This window comes from Simochromis diagramma, unplaced genomic scaffold, assembly GCF_900408965.1.
Source record: "Simochromis diagramma unplaced genomic scaffold, fSimDia1.1 OVJJ01000313.1, whole genome shotgun sequence".
NCBI classification, from domain to species: domain Eukaryota; kingdom Metazoa; phylum Chordata; class Actinopteri; order Cichliformes; family Cichlidae; genus Simochromis; species Simochromis diagramma.
The window spans coordinates 1,044,093-1,068,454 of record NW_024387372.1 but is presented as its reverse complement, the minus strand read 5'-3'; the positions used below and the strand labels follow the sequence as shown (position 1 = coordinate 1,068,454).

General features: G+C 43.3%; 1 protein-coding gene and 1 long non-coding RNA gene across 5 annotated transcripts in view; both read right to left on the bottom strand.

Moving 5' to 3' along the window:
- LOC120719349 overlaps positions 1-4,077 on the bottom strand; it is a 42,495-nt gene extending 38,418 nt beyond the window's left edge. The window contains exon 1 of the long non-coding RNA XR_005692665.1: positions 570-4,077. This is a non-coding gene — a long non-coding RNA (uncharacterized LOC120719349). The remainder of the gene's footprint in view (positions 1-569) is intronic.
- The window catches only part of LOC120719346 (glutamate receptor ionotropic, kainate 2), a 330,887-nt gene extending 307,922 nt beyond the window's left edge, over positions 1-22,965 (bottom strand). For 2 of the 4 annotated variants that reach the window (XM_040008466.1, XM_040008467.1), the window contains exons 1-2: positions 22,838-22,964; positions 20,049-20,449 (exon numbers count right to left, since the gene is read on the bottom strand). In XM_040008466.1, coding sequence (XP_039864400.1) covers positions 20,049-20,163 — 115 coding nt within the window. In that variant the 5' untranslated portion in view covers positions 20,164-20,449; positions 22,838-22,964. Of the gene's footprint in view, positions 1-20,048; positions 20,450-20,693; positions 22,645-22,837 lie in introns of those variants that run through there. The other 2 variants (XM_040008464.1, XM_040008465.1) reach the window with 2 other exon arrangements.
- Positions 22,966-24,362: the final 1,397 nt, after the last annotated feature.

The window sequence follows — 24,362 nt, the reverse complement described above, 5'->3', positions numbered from 1 at the left end:
TTATGCAGTAGCATGCGAGGACCAACAGATACACACAGGGACCGAGCAGCACAAGCAGCCGCACTAGTTTGTGCAGCAAAAGTCAAGAAGCAACTCTGAGAGGTGTCTGAAGTGCATTCACCGGGTAGTCTGTAGCAAAGCACGTTTCTTTATTTAAGACGTGTGCACAGCTGCCAACAGTACTCTTTCATGCCGCATCGGTGCCCGCTGTGTCTCACTGCAAGGGCATGTTGGATCCAAAGTGAAGTGCTCCAGACCAGGCATGCAGGCAAACCCAGATCCTGAAAAAAATCCTCTAACCCAATTGGCGGCAGCAGCCTGGTCCAACCTATCATGCCTAGAACCATCTAAGAGGCCGTGCAGGAGCTGGTCATGAGGCACCTGAGCACCAAGAAACCCCCAGAAAAAAAACACCTTGCCACCAAACTGTTCGCTTGCCCTCTCTCTTTCCTGCCAACTGATTTTAACTAATCTGATGGAGGTGCATACAGTCTGGACACTGCTGCATCAAGTGTCCACTAACAGAAAGTGGCTTGGTCATCCAGGTGGCTGGCCTCTGACAATATTACTAAACTATATCCAATAAGGGGATAAACACTGGTCAGTCGAGGCTTTGGCCTACATACAGCCTCTAATCGACCCAAATCTGATTTGACCAGTAGATCTGATGGAAGCCTCATGGCTGGCCATTAAGTGTGGCATTGGGGGTATTTACACGTAGAGTAGAAAGTAGAAATAACATATACATAACATATAAAAACATATAAATCAAGGCCACAGTCCGCACGCGTATTATCGGAGGGTCTACCTTACAATATAAAGCACCTTGAGGTGACTGTTGTTGTGATTTGGTGCTGTATAAATAACACTGAATTGAATTGAACAGTAAGTTCCTGCTTTGCGTACACCTGATTGTTGGCCTGGGTGTGTTAGACCTGTGGGGCAATGTGTGGGAGTGTAACCATGACCAATAAGAAGATGTCGCATTTATGCAGTGTCTCCTCAGGAGGCTCTGCTGGTTCCCACTGAACACTCTGTGGAATTTTTTCCACTCGAGCAGGCTCCTGATGATTTGGCCTCTGACCAAATGACAAAATCTGATAATCATTTGGTGCACTCTGATTCAGTACATACATGGATCATTTCTAGTTGGTTATATATAATAAGTCCCAACATTCACTGTGAAAATCACGTCGTTTTTAGTGCCAAAAACCTGCAGGGTGACACTTGTTACAACTGCCGTTTTAACAGAGCGTGCACACTTCACACACATTAAAGGAAATGTATGAATTCATGAGTGTTAAATCTTTGAACACAAGCATGTATAAGCTCCAGTCTGTCAGTCCATTAGAATATCACCTACATCTTGAAATCCATGATCTGCAAGTTCATTCATACAGAACTCACTTGGTTGCTAGACCCTGTGTCCTCTGCGATGCGTGAGGTGCACAGCAAACACTTAAAGTGATCTTTCTCCCTCTGAATGCTGTTTGGCAGAAAGCCTTGCAGGGCTTCTGACCCTGCTTGAAGAAAACTGAAAGAAAAGTCCAAGCACAACAAAGAATTAACTCTGAGAGGGTGAAAATAGCCCTCTATGAGAAACCTCTGCACCACACTCCACACTGAAGAACTACTAAAGACTTGAGCTTCTTGCTGCGTGGTAGATTCACCTCTGACCTTTTCATACGAATGCATCCCAGAGGAGAAACTACACAGGACAGGTGATCACCGCAATGAGCTGAAGACGGGAGGTGGTGGAGCGCACGAAGCAGAAGCAGGGTTGCAGAGCCAGAATACAAACCAGGTACAGCTGATCATGGTGGCACAGAAATCCATGTGGGACTCCTTAATAACGATCATCATCAACCTGGCTTTGTACTAGCATTCTCAACAAACTATTGTTCTACCGGTCGGCACAGCTCACTGTGGAGACAGAAACACAGACTCTGCAAAGAGTAGAGGAGGGGCTGTGTGTTTACTCTAATGCTAACTGGTGCAGAAACAGACAGACACCACTCATCACAGCACTCACACTTTGATCTGTTCATGGTTGTCATTGTTGTAACTGTGTGTGTGCCATCGAGGATTACACTGCCACTGCCTTGTTTTTATATAACAGTGTCACTATTTAGCACATGTGATACTTCTCAAACAATCCACGAGCTCCAGGGATGTCGGCCTTCACGTTGCCAGGTCCAGCCTGAGGAGAGCCACCACAGATGCAAAGGTAGACTCAGGCTGAAGCTTCACAGTCATTCCAGGGAGGGGACCCCATCATATATAAGCTATAGATGCTATCAATAGCAACAGTGAAGCTCAATCACCTGCTTTGAAATGAAGCAGCACAGCAACACAAACAACCAATGACAACACAACATTTGGTGTTTGCACAGGAAATGTTGCAGTATTCGTCCTGGGCAGCAATCAGCTTCTGGAGGATCTTAACCTCTCACTGTCACCGTGGACTATCCTTAAACGGGTCCGTGCACTGTGGCAGTGAGAGGTCACACCCACACCATTGTGCCTGTCTGCTCCCAAAGGCCACATTACTTGTGGCTCTCACACCCACTGTGAGTAAGTGCTTTGAAAGGCTGGTGCTAAGCCACATCGAATCTTCACTGAGAGCCACTCTGGAGTAAAACCTGTTTGGATGGAGGGACAACAGGTCAACATCAGTACGTCTCTCCATGCTGCACTGACTCACCGTGAGTGTCAGGTGACACATGTCAGAATGCTATTCATAGATTTCAGCTCTACTTTCAGTACCATCATTCCCAGCAGATGAATAGAGTACAGGTTCATAATAAGGTTTAACGCCTACGTTGGTAACAGAGGACAAGTGCTGTCTTTATTTTACAGACAAATATTTGGCAGGAAAGAAGTAATGACGGTTCTCAGCCTTATAAGATACGAGTACAGTAAAAGTGCAGTTTTCAGTATGAAATCATTGTAAACTGGAAGAACAAGTAAAAGGAAGTGTTGCTGTGGTACAGCTTGTCATAGAAGTCACTCAGTGAAACACAGTACAATCATTAGTCTGACTGGCACAATACGTGAAACCACCTTTGGAAAGGATATTCTTGGGATTTTGAACTTCATTGCCCCTTGATCAGTTATTATGAAAACAGACAAATCACTTTTATCAGATTTGAAATGATCAATTTATTCCATCAGTTTGTCATCTGGGTCATTACCACCCACAGCTCTGGGGACAAGAAACTGGGAAGTAATGAATAAGCGTCGCCTACAGGTTCTGCACAAGCTGAGAAAGCAATAATGACATTTCATAGAGATGAGTTGTTTGTTTTTGGTTTTGCATCTAAAAATAGGATGCTAAATTGTGGGAGTGTGTCTCTAACGAGGGGAGTGATACGCAACAGTGTGAATGACACAGTACAGTTCAAGTTTGCCTGAGCGAGCTCATAGCCTGATGTATGAAGATGAAACCAAAGACCTGACAACACATAAACTTATTCAACATAACTGACAATCTAACATTTGAAATAGTGTCAGATGATAACATTTGGAATATGTTAACAACGCCATTATGGAACAGTTTATAGGCCAACGGAGCATGGAGAGGTACTTTATCATTAAAAGCACTGCTCACAGCTGACTGTAGACGACACACAGACCGTCTCCACCCACACTGTCCTTAGTGACAGCATTTCATTTTCTACCATCAGTCATCAGGAGAGGGTCACCAGCCAAGAAGCAAACGTCTCCCTGCATTACTGCACAGAGTCTATGCTTGCACTCTACAGCTGTGTATTTCTGGTCTTTTAGGAAGAATTGGTTCCTTTTATTTATTTATACAGCCACTGGGAGCGATCACCCTGCCATCACTGCAGCATGACATCCAACAATCAAAACTGAATGCTGTGCAACATACACAAGATACCCTCGTGTCCTCATCACAGTGTCAGAAAGCAGCTTCTGCTCACTCGTAGTCGGGTTGCTGAGAAATGCAGCCACACATTTAACAGATATATATATATGTATATATACACATATATATATATATGTCTGTTAAATACATATACATATATATATGTATATATATTAGGGGTGCAACGATATTCGTATCGATATTGAACCGTTCGATACAGTGCTTTCGGTTCGGTACGCATATGTATCGAACAATACAACATTTGTAATTTATTTTATCAACTTTCCTTCTGACGATGCTGTCTGTGTTGAGCGCTCAGTGAATCTGCGTTCGACTACTCCGCCTAGGCTCGACAGTGCAGCCTAGGCGGAGTAGTCGAACGCAGATTCACTGAGCGCTCAACACAGACAGCATCGTCAGAAGGAAGAGCGCAGGGCAAGCTAGCAAGACAGAAGTTAAGCTCTCCTTGCAAGATGGACCTCCCCCACTCTCATTCAGATCTGGCGTTTGGAATTATTTTGGTTTTCATGTGACGTATGACCCTGAAGGTAAGCGAGTCATGGACTAAAGTAAAACAGTATGTTGGATGTGCCATGCAATGCTCAATTACATGGGTGGGAACTAGTGTGTTAGCGCAGTTAGCTCGTTAACGTGTTGGCCGTCTAGCCCCATGCACGGGGCGATCGGCGGTAGCTCGTTAACGGAGATTTGCCGTGTTGTGGCGTTAAGGTCATTTCAACGAGATTAACCTGAAAGCACTAGTGGGAACACAACGAATATGACTGCACATTTACGCCGACATCATCCTAGTGCAAAGACAAGTGGAAGCAGAAAAAAAAACAAGCAAGCATGCTACTAACTTTAGCCGAGTCATTTAGACAGCTGTTAGCACATGATTCTCCTTATATGTTTAATATGCTGCTGAGAATATAGCCCAGAAGAAGCGGATAGTATAGCTTTTATTTTGGAAAGAGACATTTCTCTGTAATAAACTCTCTTTTCCAAAGATGAGTGATTCCTCAATCAGATACAGGGCTCGCAATATCGCTAGCCCAACGTCCCGGGGCTAGCGGTTTTTTCAGTCGGGCTACCAAAATCTATCTCTGCCCTGCCCGTCGGGCTATTTTAGGAAGGAAAAATATATGTCAATGCTTTTGCATTCTTTCAGAAATGTAGCTGGGTAATTATGTCATTGGCATCAGTGAGCCACTGTCAATATGTGACATATTGAAATCGCGTTTGAATTTGCGCTTGTTTTTTTGCTTTCACTTTGCAATCGCGCGAACTGTGCATAGAGAGCGACAGCACTGATCTGTGAGTGATGATAATTTGTGCACCAATTCCTCTGACATCGTCTTATTAATCGTTAGCTTACTATGCAAACATGACAAGTGAAATCTCACGCAGCAAGCTTAAACATGTGAGAGGTTAATCACGCAGAGAATCGCTGAGCTTATGTGAGTGCATGTGTAAAAGCAGCAGGATATATATTTTAGTTCTGCTGAGCCAAATAAGACAGGTCAGGGTGAAGAAGTGACAGCCAAAGAAAAGCTTACCACAAAACGGAGAAGTTATGACAAATCAGACTATAAGGCAAAAAGAAAGTGCAGCTTTATGGTTTCATGGACAAAAGAATTTCTGTGGCTGCGATATGACGAGCTAAATAACCAGGGCTACACATAAGTGGTCCGCAGGTGCGCATTCGCTGTCAAAATAAAAAACACGCACAAGGGTTAGGGTTAAATTTAAAAACTGTACTTTTGAGTTAAAATATATATTTATAATTTTAATAAATGACAAATTAAAAAGGCATGAACATTTTTTTTGTATCGAAAAAATATCGAACCGTGACACCAAAGTATCGAACCGAACCGAACCGTGAATTTTGTGTATCGTTGCACCCCTAATATATATATATATATATGTATATGTATTTAACAGACATATATATACACATATATATATGTCTGTTAAATACATATATATATATATGCATATATATATATGCATATATATATATGGATAGCATAGAGCAGCTGGATAGCGTAGTGGTTAGACTACACGCCTTTGGAGCAGAGGATCGCAAGTTCGATTCCTGCCTGGGGCGTCTGTATCCAGTAAGGGTCCTAAGGCTAGACCCCCTATGCTAAGCGAGCCTACCGCAGACATGAGCGAGACAGATAAATATGAAGGCATGCCGGCTCGGACGTCGCCCGGATCAACAAGGTCCGCGTCAGGTGTTGAGGAACCAGGGCACCTTGACGAAAAGTGGGCTACTGGAACAAGAAGGCATCGGTGGGCAAGAGATGAAAACAGGGCGTTGTTGGAATGCTACTACGCAAGTAACCCCAGCGGAAGGGGCTACATGAATAGGATGATGGACCTATGGATTCTTCGATACCCAACATCCACAATGACGGCGAAACAACTAGTAGCTCAGTGTTCCAACATTTGAAAGAAGGGACTGCTCTCACAGCCAGAGATTGACGAGGTACAACATAAATGCTACGGCAAGGAGGAGTCAGGACGCCAGGTCAGGGGGGAGATATCATCACCCCCACCCGAGATTGGGTACATAGCCCCAAGTGCGATAGGAGAAGGACCGTTGAGTGCGAGAGGAACTGACCTGAAAAATAGGATAATGGCCAAGCTTGAAACCTGGATCCCCCGTAGCCGGTTACCAAGATTACGTGAAGTACCCTCAGAAGGTCTGCTAGATGATGTTAATGCAGCACTACGGACAATACCTACAACCACGATTACCGACACTAACAAGCTGATCTACAATACGGCAGCAGTGATCAGTGAGATGGAAACTGCCAAGCAAAGACTCACAGCCTTGGCCATCCGCTTGAGGAGGTACACCAGAGAGATAGAAGGCAGGAGAATAAACCAGCTGTTCTCCACAGAACCAGCAAAGGTGTACTCTCAGTGGCAAGGGAACAATAATAAGAGAACACCAAGGCTGGAGACGGAGCAATACTGGAAGAGCATATGGGAGAAGGACGCAACCCATAACGGCAATGCTCAGTGGCTAGTGGATCTGAGGGCAGACCACAGCGACCTCCCTGAACAGGGTCCAGTAACCATCACAGTGGCAGATATCCAAGAAAGGGTCTCCAGTATGAAGAGTTGGACAGCACCAGGGCCCGACATGGTTCACGCCTACTGGCTAAAGAAGCTGACTGCACTCCACGAGCGTCTGGCAGCACAAATGAACCAGCTGCTAGTTAACGAGAGACACCCGGAATGGCTAACCGAAGGTCGGACGGTCCTGATCCCCAAGAAGGGACCGGTCCCCTCCACCTACCGACCAATAACCTGCCTCAGTACTACATGGAAGCTCCTGTCAGGCATCATATCGGCTAAGATGAACAGGCACATGGGTCAATACATGAGTGGGACACAGAAAGGAATTGGCAAGAATACCAGAGGCGCAAAACACCAGCTACTGGTAGACAGAACAGTCAGCCGAGACTGCAAGACCAGACTGACCAACCTGTGCACTGCCTGGATTGATTACAAGAAGGCCTATGACTCAATGCCCCACAGCTGGATACTGGAATGCCTAGAATTGTACAAGATCAATGGGACCCTAAGAGCCTTCATCAGGAACTCAATGGGGATGTGGCGTACAACACTAGAGGCCAACTCCAAGCCCATAGCACAAGTCACTATCAAGTGCGGGATCTACCAAGGAGATGCTCTGCCCCCACTGCTGTTCTGCATAGGCCTGAACCCCCTCAGTGAGATCATTAACAAGACTGGCTACGGATACCGACTACGGAACGGAGCAGTTGTCAGCCACCTCCTGTACATGGATGACATCAAGCTGTATGCCAAGAGTGAACGAGACATCGATTCACTGATCCACACTACCAGGCTATACAGCAATGACATTGGAATGTCGTTCGGACTGGAGAAGTGTAGTCGGATGGTAACAAAGAGAGGGAAGGTAGTCAGAACTGAGGGGATTGAACTACCAGAAGGCAACATTGCAGACATAGAGGACAGTTACAAGTACCTGGGGATCCCGCAGGCGAATGGGAACCATGAAGAGGCCGCTAGAAAAGCTGCAACCACCAAGTACCTGCAGAGGGTCAGGCAAGTCCTGAGGAGTCAACTGAATGGTAAGAACAAGATCCGGTGGATATATATACTGTATATATATCCACACACATATATATATATGTATATATGTATATATATATGTGTGTATATATATATATATATGTATGTATATATATATACATACATATATATATATATAGCTTTGAGTGAAGGGGCACTTAGTGGTGAAAGGAGTGCCGATGGTAATACATAAACCACATTTGCACAGCACAGTGTTCATTATGAGCACAAAGGCACTTGAAGGAGAGCAGCAGTGAATTTGAGTCTAAAAATATAAAAGCTCTGTGCTCAGCATTATTGGTTTTGTATAGGTGTACGCTCTCTCATATTGTGGAAGGAGGAGAGGAGTTTGTTATGTCCCATATCTGTCACCTTGAGCACAGACTACAAAATGCAAACAGCGCTCATAATGAAGTAGACTTTTAATAACTAATAGCAGAAAAAGCTGATTTCCGTCTCCCAGGAAGTGAAACAGCTCAGGCCTGAACATGCCATTGTTCCTCAGACACGAGTGCATGAAAAGTATGTTCTTTGAAAAATGTGGTTCCATCACATCAGATGAGTTTCTCTGATTGAGGTCAAAGTAGTTCAGCCAGCATACTTACAAATGAAATGACAGCTTAGCTCTGGCTCACCTTGACTTCTAACACTTCTCATTGAGTTTGCTCAGTACGAGCTAGCAAACACATTCCCAGTAAATATCACCGTGTCTGCGGTCACATGCACACTGAACGCAGCTTCACGTTCACTCAAATCACTGTAGTAGTTTAAATATGATTGAAAACTGATTATAAGATTGTGAACAAAGACAATGAGAGGCTCTTTCCAAATATGACAGCTCCCATTTTTACTGTACAGATTACTCATGCTGATGATTCCACCCACAACCTCTGCTTTCATCTGCTGTGTGTGTGTGTGTGTGTGTGTGTGTGTGTGTGTGTTTGATGATATAGTAATGTTACAAGCAAAGAAACCTGCTACACTGTTAAAACATATTCCTTATTTGTTCCTTATTTGTCCCTTATTTGTTCCTGACTGCTCAGTTTGATCTCAGTAAGGTCGGCAGTTTGCTACGTAAGTGCATGTCTTAAATAATTAGAATATAAACCTTCACATATTCTACAGTCATTAAATATAAACATGCTAATTCGAGGATTTTCTTTTGTCTTATTTGTAATCTTTGTGAATTCTAGCTGTTTCTGAAATGATTAGAATATTTTTTTAATTGAACCTTTCACATAGGCAGTCCCACTGAGATGCAGTGTGTCATTAACAATGACAGAACATATTAAAATGACAGACAGCTTTTTCCTAAGATCAAAAAATAATTAACAATACAGAAAAGTCCAACTTCTCTGAAGTAGGTAAGTTTGTACAGTCATTGCTGAGTCAGGGCTCTCTCACCATCAGTGCAGCGGGCATGGAGGCGGTCAGCGTGTCACTGCTGAGGTATGACTGAAGCTCTGGACAACATTGGTTCTCTATGGGATTCCAGTCAGGTGAGTTTGTTGGCCACCAAGTGCAGTAACAGGTTTGTGAGCAAAGTAAACAGTAGTAGTTTTGAGGTGCTCTAAAAATGTTAGATGGCTGTTACCTTTGGACCCAAACCATCACACTGCACCTCAAACATCCTGGAAGCTTCTTCCACTACAACCTTGTTTTCCAAATGAGCTGCAAAATTTACTATCACCGTAAAACAATCTTCACAAAAACTAAATCCTCAGTCCAGGTGAGAAATGTCTTATGTTTTCAGCAGTTCAAACGTGCCTTCGTATTAGGACTGTGATAGTTGCAGCCCATTTATGGTGGCTCCTGATGCGACCCCGAGTCCATTTCTTGGAAAATTATCCCAAATACCTGGAAGGACCGTCAAGAATTTTCCTGCCAATATCCTCAGGGCTGCACTCTTGTCTCATGCTTGTGCATTTCTTTTCCTACTCCAGCTTTCTATTAATACGCCTCTACAAACAGCCATCTTTGTCAGCTATGACCTTCGGTGGTTTATGCCAATGAATGTCATCTGAACAACTGTCGAGTCAGCAGTCTTCCCCATGATTGCGTCTGTGTGTATACAGTGTATCCTAAGCAAGCTTGGAATAACTGCTTCTGCCTGCATGCACTAAGATGTGCTTGATAGATAAGACGTCTGACAAAGTCTCTGTTTTATTACTGAATGACCCAGTGTGTGTGAAAAGCCTCAATCAATCAAAAAGATCGTTTTGGTCAACAGGTTTATATGATGTGTCTTAGCTAGGGCGATTACTGTGGCAGACAACTTTAAGCTAATTAGCTCCTGCATTTCCAAAGTTTATCACATGGTTCAAGATTAGAAACTTGGATAGATAATAACACATAACAGTTTTTATTACAAAGCTAACTTTGTAGATTTGTAGATCTCAGTGCTCTGCCTGTGTGGGTTTACTCTCCGCCTTCGTTCGGCTCCTCTTGTGTTTTTCCGGTTTGACTTTCCTCCTCTGGTCCTTCCTGAATGAACTCACCTGTGCCCTATTATCCCTTTTCCTGGTGATTCTTTATTCCCCTCATCTTCCCGAGTCTTCATTTGTGCTCCCTGTGTTTTGGATTTCATTGCTTCTGGATTTTGTCAGTCTTTTGAACTGTCATGCCTCTTTAGTGTGACGTGAATATAAAAAGAAGCTTATTATCTGGTGCCAGCCTCTCTTTGAGTCTTTGTATTAAACTAGGCTAACCATGCCTGACTCTCATTTGTGCTGAACACATAGATATGAGATTCATATCGATACTGTCATTTTACTGTTACAGAAAGCAAACATAACATTTTCCTGGAAGGTTGACTAATTCTCAAATGACACTTGAAACAGCATCCTCTGCCTTATGAATTGAATCTTTTTCCCAGTCCTCTGTCTGCCCTGAGTTCTGCTTTGTGCCCCAGAGGGTTTCATCACAATCCCCGCTGAATCTTTAACATGCTCCATGGATTCATATTATAATCACACTCAAACCACAGAGCCTGTTCTGCCAAATACTGTATATAAATGATCCAATCTCCTTTGATGTACAGTAATCCTGTCTGACTAGAGTGCAATTCAAAATCCATAACCTGCCTCATTTTTCAACCTCGACCTTATTTTCTTTCTTTTTTCTTCCATCATCACTATTGATTATGTTCAAGATTTCATCACTTACTTCACCAGCTAGCTGGTGAAGTAAGTGCTCGAGTAGACTTGAAATATGGCTCCTCAAAATACACACACACACACACAGCAATACCTGCAGAGGGTCAGGCAAGGCCTGAGGAGTCAGCTGAATGGTAAGAACAAGATCCGGGCCATCAACACGTACGCCCTGCCTGTGATCAGGTACCCTGCTGGGGTAATAGGCTGGCCAAAGGAGGAGATAGAAGTCACTGACATAAAGACAAGAAAGCTCCTTACCATGCATGGAGGGTTTCACCCCAAGTCCAGCACACTGGGGCTGTACGCTAAGCGGAAGGAAGGGGGCCGGGGACTGGTGAGTGTCAGCACCACAGTCCAGGATGAGACAACGAACATCCAAGAATACATCACGAAGATGGCCCCAACTGACAGCGTGCTCAGTGAATACCTCAGGCAGCAGAAACCCAAGTGTACAGGAACATCTGTGCCGAGTATAACCTGGAAGTCCCGAGGTCAAAATGGGTGACACCCCCAAGGGTGGTGGAGAATGACCGAGCTAAGATCCTGTGGGACTTCCAGATACAGACGGACAAAATGGTGGTGGCTAACCAACCGGACATAGTGGTGGTAGACAAACAGAAGAAGACGGCCGTAGTGATTGATGAAGCTGGAGAAATACCAAGGGCTCAGAGAAGAGCTGGAGAGGATGTGGAGGGTGAAGGTGACGGTGGTCCCCGTGGTAATCGGAGCACTAGGTGCGGTGACTCCCAAGCTAGGCGAGTAGCTCCAGCAGATCCCAGGAACAACATTGGAGATCTCTGTCCAGAAGAGCGCAGTCCTGGGAACAGCTAAGATACTGCGCAGGACCCTCAAGCTCCCAGGCGAGTGGGGGATTTTATTTTAAAAAATTTTTTGTATATACATATATATATATATATATATATATATATATATATATACATATATATATATATATATATATATATATATATATATATATATATATATATATTAGGGGTGCAACGATATTCGTATCGATATTGAACCGTTCGATACAGTGCTTTCGGTTCGGTACGCATATGTATCGAACAATACAACATTTGTAATTTATTTTATCAATTTTCCTTCTGACGATGCTGTCTGTGTTGAGCGCTCAGTGAATCTGTGTTCGACTACTCCGCCTCGGCTTGCACTGTCGAGCGCAGATCCACTGAGCGCTCAACACAGACAGCATAGTCAGAAGGAAGAGCGCAGGGCAAGCTAGCGAGACAGAAGTTAAGCTCTACTTGCAACATTCAGATCTGGCGTTTGGAATTATTTTGGTTTTCATGTGACGTATGACCCTGAAGGTAAGCGAGTCATGGACTAAAGTAAAACAGTATGTTGGATGTGCCATTCAATGCTCAATTACATTGGTGTGAACTAGTGTGTTAGCGCAGTTAGCTCGTTAAAGTGTTTGCCGTCTAGCCCAGCCCCATGCACGGAGCGATCGGCGGTAGCTCGTTAACGGAGATTTGCCGTGTTGTGGCGTTAAGGTCATTTCAACGAGATTAACCTGAAAGCACTAGTGGGAACACAACGAATATGACTGCACATTTACGCCGACATCATCCTAGTGCAAAGACAAAAACAACAAGCATGCTACTAACTTTAGCCGAGTCATTTAGACAGCTGTTAGCACATGATTCTCCTTATGCTGCTGAGAATATAGCCCAGAAGTAGCGGATAGTATAGCTTTTATTTTGGAAAGAGACATTTCTCTGTAATAAACTCTCTTTTCCAAAGATGAGTGATTCCTCAATCAGATACAGGGCTTGCAATATCGCTAGCCCGACGTCCCGGAGCTAGCGATTTTTTCAGTCGGGCTACCAAAATCTATCTCTTCCCTGCCCGTCGGGCTATTGTAGGAAAAATATATGTCAATGCTTTTGCATTCTTTCAGAAATGTAGCTGGGTAATTATGTCATTGGCATCGGTGAGCCACTGTCAATATGTGACATATTGAAGTCGCGTTTGAATTTGCGCTTGTTTTTTTGCTTTCACTTTGCAATCGTGCGAACTGTGTATAGAGAGCGACAGCACTGATCTGTGAGTGATGATAATTTGTGCACCAATTCCTCTGACATCGTCTTATTAATCGTTAGCTTACTATGCAAACATGACAAGTGAAATCTCCCGCAGCAAGCTTAAACATGTGAGAGGTTGATCGCGCAGAGAATCGCTGAGCTTATGTGAGTGAGCGTGTAAAAGCATTTCAGTTCTGCTGAGCCAAATAAGACAGGTCAGGGTGAAGAAGTGACAGCCAAAGAAAAGCTTACCACAAACGGAGAAGTTATGACAAATCAGACTATAAGGCAAAAAGAAAGTGCAGCTTTATGGTTTCATGGACAAAAGAATTTCTGTGGCTGCAATATGACGAGCTAAATAACCAGGGCTACACATAAGTGGTCTGCAGGTGCGCATTCGCTGTCAAAATAAAAAAACACGCACAAGGGTTAGGGTTAAATTTAAAAACTGTACTTTTGAGTTAAAATATATATTTATAATTTTAATAAATGACAAATTAAAAATGCATGAACATTTTTTTGTATCGAAAAAATATCGAACCGTGACACCAAAGTATCGAACCGAACCGAACCGTGAATTTTGTGTATCGTTGCACCCCTAATATATATATATATATATATATATATATATATATATATATATAAATATATATATTCATATATATTTATATATATACATATATATATATATATATGAATATATATGTAGATAGATAGATAGATAGATAGATAGATAGATAATATATATATATGTATATATATTATCTATCTAGAGATTCATTTTCGTTTTATTTTGGATTTTCTGTATACCAGGTCTGTTGCCTAGGAAATATCGCTGATGTCATCATTTCCATGAAAACACAAGGAGGATACATTGCAGCATTTTGCTGGCAGTGTTGTGTCTCGTGTGGCGACACAAATTTAGAAAGTGTGACAACACACGCAGTAAACATTACAAGCAATCCCAGTGTGGCCGTCCAAACAGTAAAGATGAAAATCATCATAGTCTCTTATATCATATTGTCTCTTTTGTGAGTGTTTGTGTGTGTGCGCGTGTGTGTGTGTGTGCGCGCGCGTGCGTGTGTGTGTGTGTGTGTGTGTGTGTGTGTGTGTGTGTCATGTCTAAATGTGGTTCAACCAGCCAATACTAAATGCAAATCTTTGACACATTACAGTCGACACACAGTTTAAATACTCGACGGCCTTTCTGCCTTTGAGCAATTTTCGCGGGATTTTAACTCCACTATGTTTCCTTTTAGGATCTGGGAACTATGGAAGCTTGTTTCCCCGCCTGAGTAAAATACCACTGATAACTTGAAATTTCAGGTTAATAATTAGGTATCTTTAAATTTGAAGTTAATAAATTACATTTACATTTCAGTGAAAGTTACAATTCCTGTGTCTAAACACGAATAACCAGAGAACATGTTGCTATGTCATAAACTCCTGGACTGAGTAGAAGCTTCCTGATCAAAATTACTGACATTTTGTTTTGTCATCCAGAATTCAAAATTGTGAGATAAGTATCTCAAAATGCAAATTTCATAACTCAAAATTTTCCGGTGAGGTATCTTTAAATTTTGAGTTAACTGTGCCAGTGAGGAAACTCTGTGAATGAGCTTTTTAACCAGAAGCAGATGGAAAAGATACGCAAAAATAAACACGTTTCAGAGGCAGAACCAAGCTCCATCAGGACTCCTCCAGTTACTCACAGCTTTATATGAAATAGTCACAAAAAGTCATCTAGTGTTGCTCTAACTTTCCGTGTTTTTGTCGTATAAATTTGATCTTGTGGTTTGTGTTTGCTCACATTATTATTATTAGACTGCACTTTCATTCATACATGTGACTGTGAAGGTTCTCAGTCATCCAGGTCATCGTAGTCTAAGGAGCTCTGAAAGAGAAGCGTCTGGACTTCTTTGAGTTGCTTGAAGACGTTTCACCTCTCATCCGAGAAGCTTCTTCAGTTCTAAGGTCAAATGGTGGGGAGTCCCAGATTTAAGCTCTGTGGGAGTTTCCCCCCCAAAGAGGGACAAAGGACCCCCTGATGATCCTCTAATCGCCTGAGCCAAGGCATGAAAATTGGTGTAGCTCACAATCAGCCAAGGTTTTGGGTGAGCTCAAAGGCTCTTGGCTATTTTAAAGGGACAACATAGAAGAGCCACCTCCACGGGACAAGACTCAGCTGTCCATCTGCATCTAAAGGTCAAAGGTCACTCTTTCGGGGATGCCAACATTCACATTTTGGACAGAGAGGACAGATGGTTTGAAAGAGGTTTGGCTTACGACACCAACTCTCTGCCATCTATAATCCAGTTTTGAGTTCCTCCCCAGACGCCTTAACGCCCACTCACATCCTGGGCCATCTGACCTCAGGAAATCACATGATAAGGTGGGGCCAGGTTTCACAATGAGCTCACCCGAAACCCTGGCTGATTGGGACCCACACCCATTGTCACACCTTGGATTAGGTAGAGGATCATCAGGGGGTCCTTTGTCCCTCTGTGGGGGGAAACTCCCACTGAGTTTAAATCTGGGACTCCCCACCATTTGACCTTAGAACTGAAGAAGCTTCTTGGATGAGAGGTGAAACGTCTTCAAGCAACTTAAAGACGTCCAGACGCTTCTCTGTCCAAATCCATACATGTGACTAATGTGTTTTGGTAACACATATTTTTACAGACTATAAATTTAGAAAAACATGCGTTGACCACATTTGAGAGATACACTTTGTAGTTTTATTGAAATGTATATTTATTTTATTATTATTCCAAAAATTGCAGCACTGGATGTTACATATGATAATAATATATTTGTATTCAAGGCACACTTTTCCAGTCTCACTGACCTCTGACCTCCTCTGATGCTAATATTAAAAAAAAATCATGTGCGTAAAAAATGAAGTAATAGAGAAATCACACGCTGTCGTTGTTTCACACTTTAGACTCGGCTCACATGATTACATCTCACTACACAAAGCCTGTAAGTCACGGCAAGACACTGAATCACTGACACACAATCAGAGCTACACACACACGTGTTCATGATAAAAACACACAGACGTCAGCACTGAGCTTTATTTGAGTATAGAAAGGAAACATTTATATTTGGACTTGATTGTGTTTAACGTTCTTGTGTTTGGCCTCGACACAACCACAGTGGATTTAAACCAAGCAGCTGTTGAACAATCCCAGCCTGTCCTGTCCATCGTCTCCATGTCCAAAGGCCATAAAGAGGCTGCTCAGAACGATTGTCCTCTTTTCACTGCTCATCTAACGACACCCTCGGGATCGGGTGTGAAGTCTTTCAGGTTATCACCGTGTAGAGACGACCATACTTCCTTATGTGTGACTCTCTCAGACTCTTTTCACTTCTGTTAACTCTCTTTGTCATCAGACTTTCTCTTCTTCTACCATCTGTTACCACCAGCTCGACAGACTTTATTTGCCGCAGAGTAAATATCGTGGTGGGCCATAAAGAGAGCAGCTCATTTACTGCTCGTGGTCCAAATGTTTGACGTAGTTCCTGGCTGTCTGTGCAGCCTCCATGACTGCCATTCTCCTTTATAGAAACAGGAAGAAATCCCATCCTTCAGCTGAGCATCCAAACACAGTTTAATGCTTTTGGAGTGACATCTGTGATCAGTCATATTCCTGTAAAAACACACCTAACGCTACATTAGCTTGTTTGGTTCTGACATGATATTGCACAGTGATCCACTTTGCTGCACATTACTTTCAAGTATCTTTTGGTTCTCTGCAAATCATTTTATTTGCAATGAGTGAGGCCCAGGCCAGGTCTACTCTTCTGTTCACTTATTGACAGTCAGGCTTGTCGGGGAGTGAGGTCTGGCCCTGACCTGCAGCATTTAGCTTGTATGGCCCATTAAACACTGACCTTCATACTAATGCTCACCAGCGCAGCCAATGCAACATACTCAACACCCATGCTGGAGACATAACGGAGGCACGGTGCAAACTGGTGTCTTTACTGTACAGAAATCCAATTTCAACTCGCTTCTTTCAGATTTGAGGATCTTTGTACGACTGATGAAAAATGCTGTATTTTGACAACTTTCTATAGTCGGAGCACCTCTTCGACCTAAACTTCTCTGTTAATGTTGCTTTTTCTAAGTGGTAGAGCCGTCTGCTTTCTAACACCAGCTCGGGAGGTGAACGTATGAAACACAGTGCCCCTGTATTTCTGTGAGGTGCCCCTGAATGTGACTTCTTCCACACACAGGTAATCCAATTTGACCTCACCTGTGTGCATTACATCTCCTCAAAACTCTGGGACATTTCAGCAGAGGCAGCAGGCTGGAGTCAATGTTACACAGATACTAGGTCCCATGTCATCACGGTTCAGTGCTTCCAGCTGATCCGACTCGGGCTTTAGCTTCAATGGGCCATGGGAAAATTCAGTTATGAGGTTTCTGTCAGCATGTGTCTGTCTTCAAAAGACACACGATCACATTTAAAGTCTCGCTGCGATGTAATGTCTCTGTTCTCTGCTCAGCTGGATAAAAATAATTTTAAGCGTTTAAAAGTTCCGTTTCAAAGGTTTTATAAGAACTCCGTGTTCCTGTAACGTCTGTTTGCTCTCCCAGGAGCCGGGCACACCAGCCGCGGCAGCTTTACTCTATTGGTTTTTTGGGAGTGTATTTCTAACAGTGACGACTCTTAAATGTGCTGAATTGTTTGTGAGCTTCTACTTGCTGTAACTGCTGTTCCAGCTCACATAGGCTGAAGTGTGGAGTAATACCGAGTGTTCAGGAGTTATCTGACCCACCGTGTTCATGAAATCTGGCCTGCTAACATCCCACAAGCTGTACCTGCTTGGGACTCTGTTCCTGCCATTACCTGTTTTATTTCATCTGCTTGTTTGATATCTTAGTTAGCTCTGTTTTAACCACCAGGTTTCTTCCCGTCTCTATGTACATATACGTGTGCAGCTATGCAGGGCGACTCACAAAGAAGCTGCAAGCAAAGGTGACTGCAATAACAGCATCATCCTCAGAGAGGATCATTTGATGATGATGATTACTGTTAATGCTTTACAGTCACTGTGATTCCAGAATTTTGTCATGTATGGACTTTCACATTTCTTCCTTGCTGTTTGATGATAACGTGCATTAAACCTGTAACTGTAGTTGAGTTTTTGCAGGGTTAACCTCTCTATTTGGTGAAATCTGACTATATGGGAGGACTAAGGGAAAAACGTCAGTATGCACTGAGCCTTAGGGAATACATGCATGAAAAAAATGCAACAATGGGCCCCTATAGTTCTACATGTCGTCATCACTGGGCCTGTGTCTTCTGTGACAGTCTCAATATGTCTCGCGACTAACATGACGTCATTCCTGACACAGAGCCTGAAAATTCAAATCTCAAACACAAAACGCAGGGATATGAAGTGTGTCCACTGACAGACGCTGATGAGCTGGATCATGGGGAAGCATGTTTTGCGGTTCGTCAGCAGCATCTTTAACTTTGATTTTGACGGCTGGTTATTTAGTGTGTTTTTTACAAGTTTGCCCACCTATCTGCAAACAGCATGCTTAATGTTAATGTACATTTGTGTTGTCCCAGGATAAAAGACTGTTTGATGCAATGCTTACACTGAATGTTTCAGCAGGTCCATTGCATTCTGTAATGAAAGCTTGATGCCTCCTGAGCACACACAAGTGGCCGGCGGGTGGCAAAAAAGGAACAACCTGTCCCACAGGCCGGTTAATCACAGAGCAGTAAAGGACTGTGGTGCTAATGGGGCATTCTGTGTCCACTCTACATGTGGACTGGATAAGTGTGGGAGGCAGTCAGCATAATGCAAAGACACACCGACGAGCCCAGAGTCTCCTCGTTCTCTTCACGTGTGTCGTGGAAATCCAACACAGCTCCACCAGCAGAAAATCAATTTGCACTTCATCACTTCCTATTAATGAATTCAAGAAATGTTCACCGTGGCTTTAATTACACAGAATCCTTTTACTATATTTATTTTCAGTGAATAAACGGCGTGATGTTGTTAAGAAGAAGCACCTGTGTTTATGTTAAAACACTTTGTCTTTTACGTCTGTTCCTCACCGTGACCTGATGGATGAAATTCAACAAAAAGTTGACCTTTGTTCAATTATTTTCGTCACTATTTTAGCCACACTGTTCGGTGAAATCAGTGGCTTTAAGCTTTTGCAAGCATCGCATTCAAGTCTGTAAATTAGTCAATTCAACTTGTATTTAAAATAATTCGAGAATATAATTTAATGTAATAAAATGATGCAGCTACAAAATCATGGGGGTTGGAAGATGTCCTGCCTGCGTATCATTTAGCATGAATGTGTTAGAAAAACCACATGTGGTTCCTTTGTTGTATTCTAAAGCATCCAGATGTGTTTCTGAGCGTCAGCACGGAGTTAACGTGTATGAATATTATTCTTTGTATAAAAGAAATAATAAGTGTAATTTCACAAAAATCACCACATCAGTACATCACACCTGAAATCACCTCATTAAACACACGGGTGGGATGAGCGCATCACTCCTGTTAACATCTGTGAATGTTTACGCTGGTAATTTTGTTACACACTGCCCACTCCCTTAAACTTGAAGGCCATTCATAAATTCGTTCTGTGCAGCAGGTCTGTGCCAACTCTCTGAGCACACGACCCTTACGCCAAATTTGTTGTTACTCTGCAAATAACAGTCAGAAGAGCAGAGCAGGGACAGGGAGAAACAGCGAGTCTCCAACAGGTGGGGATGGAGCAACATCATTTATGGGGTGAAAACACAGCAGTGAAACTTTTGAACAGAAGACAGAAAAGAAGCAGCTTACCAAATCTCAGGACATGTGGCATCCCATGTAAAAGCCCCACACAGTGTGTTAGCAGCAGTAGAAGCTTGACGGTGCACCTGAGCCTGGCTTTAAATATCAGGTGGGGGATCTTCATGGTGCTTGTTTGGTGCGCTGGATTTAAATCCCTGGATCGGTATATTCCTCTGTATTGTTTTCTCTTTAACCCCTACGACGTGAATTCAGGCAGCTGTAAGATCAAGGCATGATCTTCACCAGCGGGCTGAGCAGCGGTTTTCCCACATCCATTTGGCAAGAGGGGAAAAATCAGTACGAGTCCAGCTCACTGCGCCAAGAAGAAAAAGCCCTCAGCTGAGGAAAAGGATGGTGAATGTGGAGGTGGTGGTGTCGGGGCATCCATGCTAGGCAGGGAAATCCATTTACTGAAAGACAAAGGAAGAGATAGAAGAGGGTGAGAGTTGGGGCTGGGGGAAGGGGGGGGGGGGTTACCGAAGTGACAAAGTGAGAGTGAAAGACAGTGAAGCGGTCTGAGAGCAGCCTCCCCAGTCCGAGCTCCTCCCGCTGCACTGCCGCACAGCATCTGACGTCGAGCGCATAGGATGGACGGGGTTTACTGCTGCTCACACTTCACTCTTGGATCTGTGTCCCCTACCCAAAGTGCCATACCTCCCGCACTCCTTTCCCTGCTGTATCCCCGGCCAGACTGCCAGCCGCCGCGCTGACGTTTCTCCGGTTCGGCTCAATCTCCGTCGGCCGAACGCCGTCGTGCACAGCCCCATAAAAGCCAAGCCATGAATTCAAAATGATCGCCAGTGTTTGATCGAAGTCATTCAAGCACGGACTGCGTGGGCTCCATGTGTGAAGCAAAGCTGTCACTGTAACTCAGCGTGATGAATAGGCTGCGCTCGGCGCGCCGGTGTTTCAGCACTCCACTTCTGTCTTTGGAATTACTTTTCCTTTTTTGAAATTCATTCTTCTCAGACCGAGACTGGGCAACCTGTTAGACACAAGCCTCGATATCAAATTTAAATTTCATGTGTTTCGTGCCTGACTCTGGAGGCACTGTCGTTTTATAGCAGCACAGAATTATTGAAGGTGAAGTCCGTGTGACTGGAACGCTCTCTATTCGGATGGCATTTAGAAATGAAACAATATACTCAGCTAACATTTTAACAACAGTCACAGGATTTTTAGGCAAAAAAGCCCCAAAAAACTAAATGTATTTGTTTCCAAAATTTCAGTTAGAATTTCAGTCATCATATTAATGTGCTGCATAATTTCCGAAACTTATAGATTATAAACGCAGACGCGGTGAAGGTGTACGTAAGTGGGGATAATTTAAAATGCATTAAATAAAAATATATTCGCTCCACTCCCAGCTGCCAACTACTGAAAATACAAGGTAAATAAGGTAATAATGACGGAGTGCTAACACGGACTTTCTCCGTGGGCTTTAACGTTTAGGCCACGCCGTCCGCATTTTAGTCTGGCTTTGAGTTTTCCACAGCGCAGACACCGCCTGTGTTTCACATCCAGCTTTTCATTGCGGCTATTTCAGCACCTGAACAGAGAATGTTTTTTAAAGCAGGAGATACCCCGAGTGTGTTTCAGCACCACGAACAGAGGCTTGATTTCACATACTCCGAGGCTTCAGCAGGAGATCACTGGCTTTCACATATGCTCCCGTTATGATGCCAGCTTCCTCTGCTCGCTTGCCTCCTTAATTAGCAGAGATGTTCTGTTTGGACTGATGATCCAAAGTTTGGGTCAGGGTTATCTTGTTACTCCTAAGCGTCTGATTCCATATTTGCAATCATTTTTGTAGGCAACACAGAAAACTACTGCTGTGCCCGCCATTTATAGACATGCAGGTGGGTGTGCAGAAGGTAAATGTAAAACGATTCTGGTGAATATTGTGTGAGGGCCATTACACCTCACCTGTCACACCAAATAACTGATATTACTGCTGTATTACTATTGGCTGTTATTGTAACATTGTTTGTCATTTCATCCTCAGATTTCACAGGACGTTACTATGTTTGCTAAATCAAAAGGAAATTACAACCTCGAGTTAAAAGCTGGACACAAAGAGGCAGCTTTGCAAACTAATGTAGAGAAGTGCTGGACTGTACAGGTAAAAATGACCTCACACCAGCACACAGACTCATCCGGATGTCTCCTATTTTCACAGACAGACTTACAGGTCAACAAATGTCCTTTTGTGCATTTGGAAAGGGCGTAAAGAGCGCATGAGGGGAGCCTCTCCACCGGCAGCACTGCCCGATGATAAAGTTGATTTACAGCTAATGCGCTTGTGGACTGTGGGTTTCAAATGTGCGGCTCATCTCGTGAGTTTCCATCAAACCGCGCGAACTAGAGACGTTATTTACGGATCATTCATAAAGTGGATCATGGTGGAAATTTAACGACCCTTGTAATGTCTTACGAGCCCACAGCAGTAAGAGCACCAGGCCGAGAACGAGGAGAAAGAGGAGGAGGTAGTCGTAAGGTGACAAGCGTCTCTACACAGAGGTCGTGCATAAACATGGGAGGTCACTTTCCTTCAGAGTTTCTGAAGCACAAATCCGAGCCGTGTTTGAGACATGGACATAGTTCTTTCTAAAGGTGTCTGGATAAAGTGCACGGACCAACTTCAAACCGCGCCTGAGGCGTCAGCGACGGAGGTTGGAAAACGACGCGAATAAGCTTCTACCTGGGTCTGATCTGTTTCCACACGGCCTGACCTGTTCCTGAACAAATCCAGAGGATCGTGGAATAAGTGTAAAGTTTGGAGAAAAAAGCGTGCCTACCTCAGACAGAGCGTGAGCAGAGAAGAGTCATCAAAGCAGCACAAAGAAGTTGATTTGTTTCTATGGAAGAACCGTGTCGCTTCCCCCGCGCTCTCATCTGGTAGCGCTGAGCTCCGGCCGTGGGGGAGACACGCCTCCTGTCGGACGGCAGGACGCACTGCTTAAAGCAACAGGGGGACGCTCCGGACTGAAGGCTCACCGACACCGAGTCTGCAGCTTCCCCCAGCGGGGCGACTGCCTGTGAGCTCAGACTCGGGCTCCAATCCTTTAGATGCCCATATGAACAAAACCGCACTGATCTACCTACACCTTACAGTTTGGGGTTGTGGCAGTGACCACAGGACATACCGGCTCGGTAAGCCTGATCCCGTAGATTGCTTAAATGTCACGAGGCTGAATACATGCGCATCACAATGGGATGAAGATTGCCTTCATTAAGTACTAAGAGCTACTTTGTCTTTATTCTCCCGCAGGTATCATTTCATGCAGCAGTGTGCAGTTGAACCTCAAACTGTGACAGTAAGGTTTCCAAAGGAATTTAAAGAAGGGATTTTCTATCGCCGGGGCCTCGCTGCTGCAGAGCCCCGTGTTTAGTGGATTAATACTGAGCTTGGTGGACCCAGCGCAGCTGGCTGCTTCAGTCCGGTCACATATTTGCACTTCAAATGTGCACTGCGTGTGGAAAATACTTACTCCGTAAATTACATTTTATTGTAAAAATAAATCAGTGTTTGGTGGTTAAAAAAGTAGAAGTTTCCTAAATTAACTGCTAAGAGTACCATATGGTTTTTGTAGAACTTAATGCAAGAGAGGACACAATTAATTTTGCATTTGTGTTTCATGTTTACTATTTATTCCTTGTGGAAAGAACACAATGAAGCCTCCTATCAGTTCTATAAACTGAAGGCAGAGGGTCGTTTTTTTATTATGTTACATTAAATATACAAATTATACTGCAGTGCTGAGAGTAACAGTGATGGGAAACCTTTTTAGATTTTCCATATAACAGCACTAAAAATGTGACAGTCGCATTATGAAAACATTTTGTCAGCAGCAAGATTCCCCATCAACACTGTCAGAATTCACTGGCTTCAGAAATGCACCAACTTACCTGTTTAATAACCAAAAATATTAGTTTAAAATAATTAAACCAACTGTGAAAATACAAAAAAAATGAATAAATGTACACACAGATGAAATAAAATATCCAACTTACTATGAAAGTAAAAATGAGAAACTTTTTAATAAAAATTCTGGAAGAAACAAAACAGAATGTACAACATGTTTAAATTAAGTAAATAATAAAAATGATTTTCATTGCTGTTGTTAAAGCAGATTAACTAGGAAAATATAACATTTCTGCACCAAGAAGGTACTGAGCACATGGACATGATGCTAGCATCACATCATCTTTGCGTTGACCCGTTAGAGACACACTGCACACCGTGAAGCCTCATCAGCAAAGCACCCTCACATTCTCAGCTTTGTATTGTAACACAAGCTGGCTGTCTCACACATACGACCC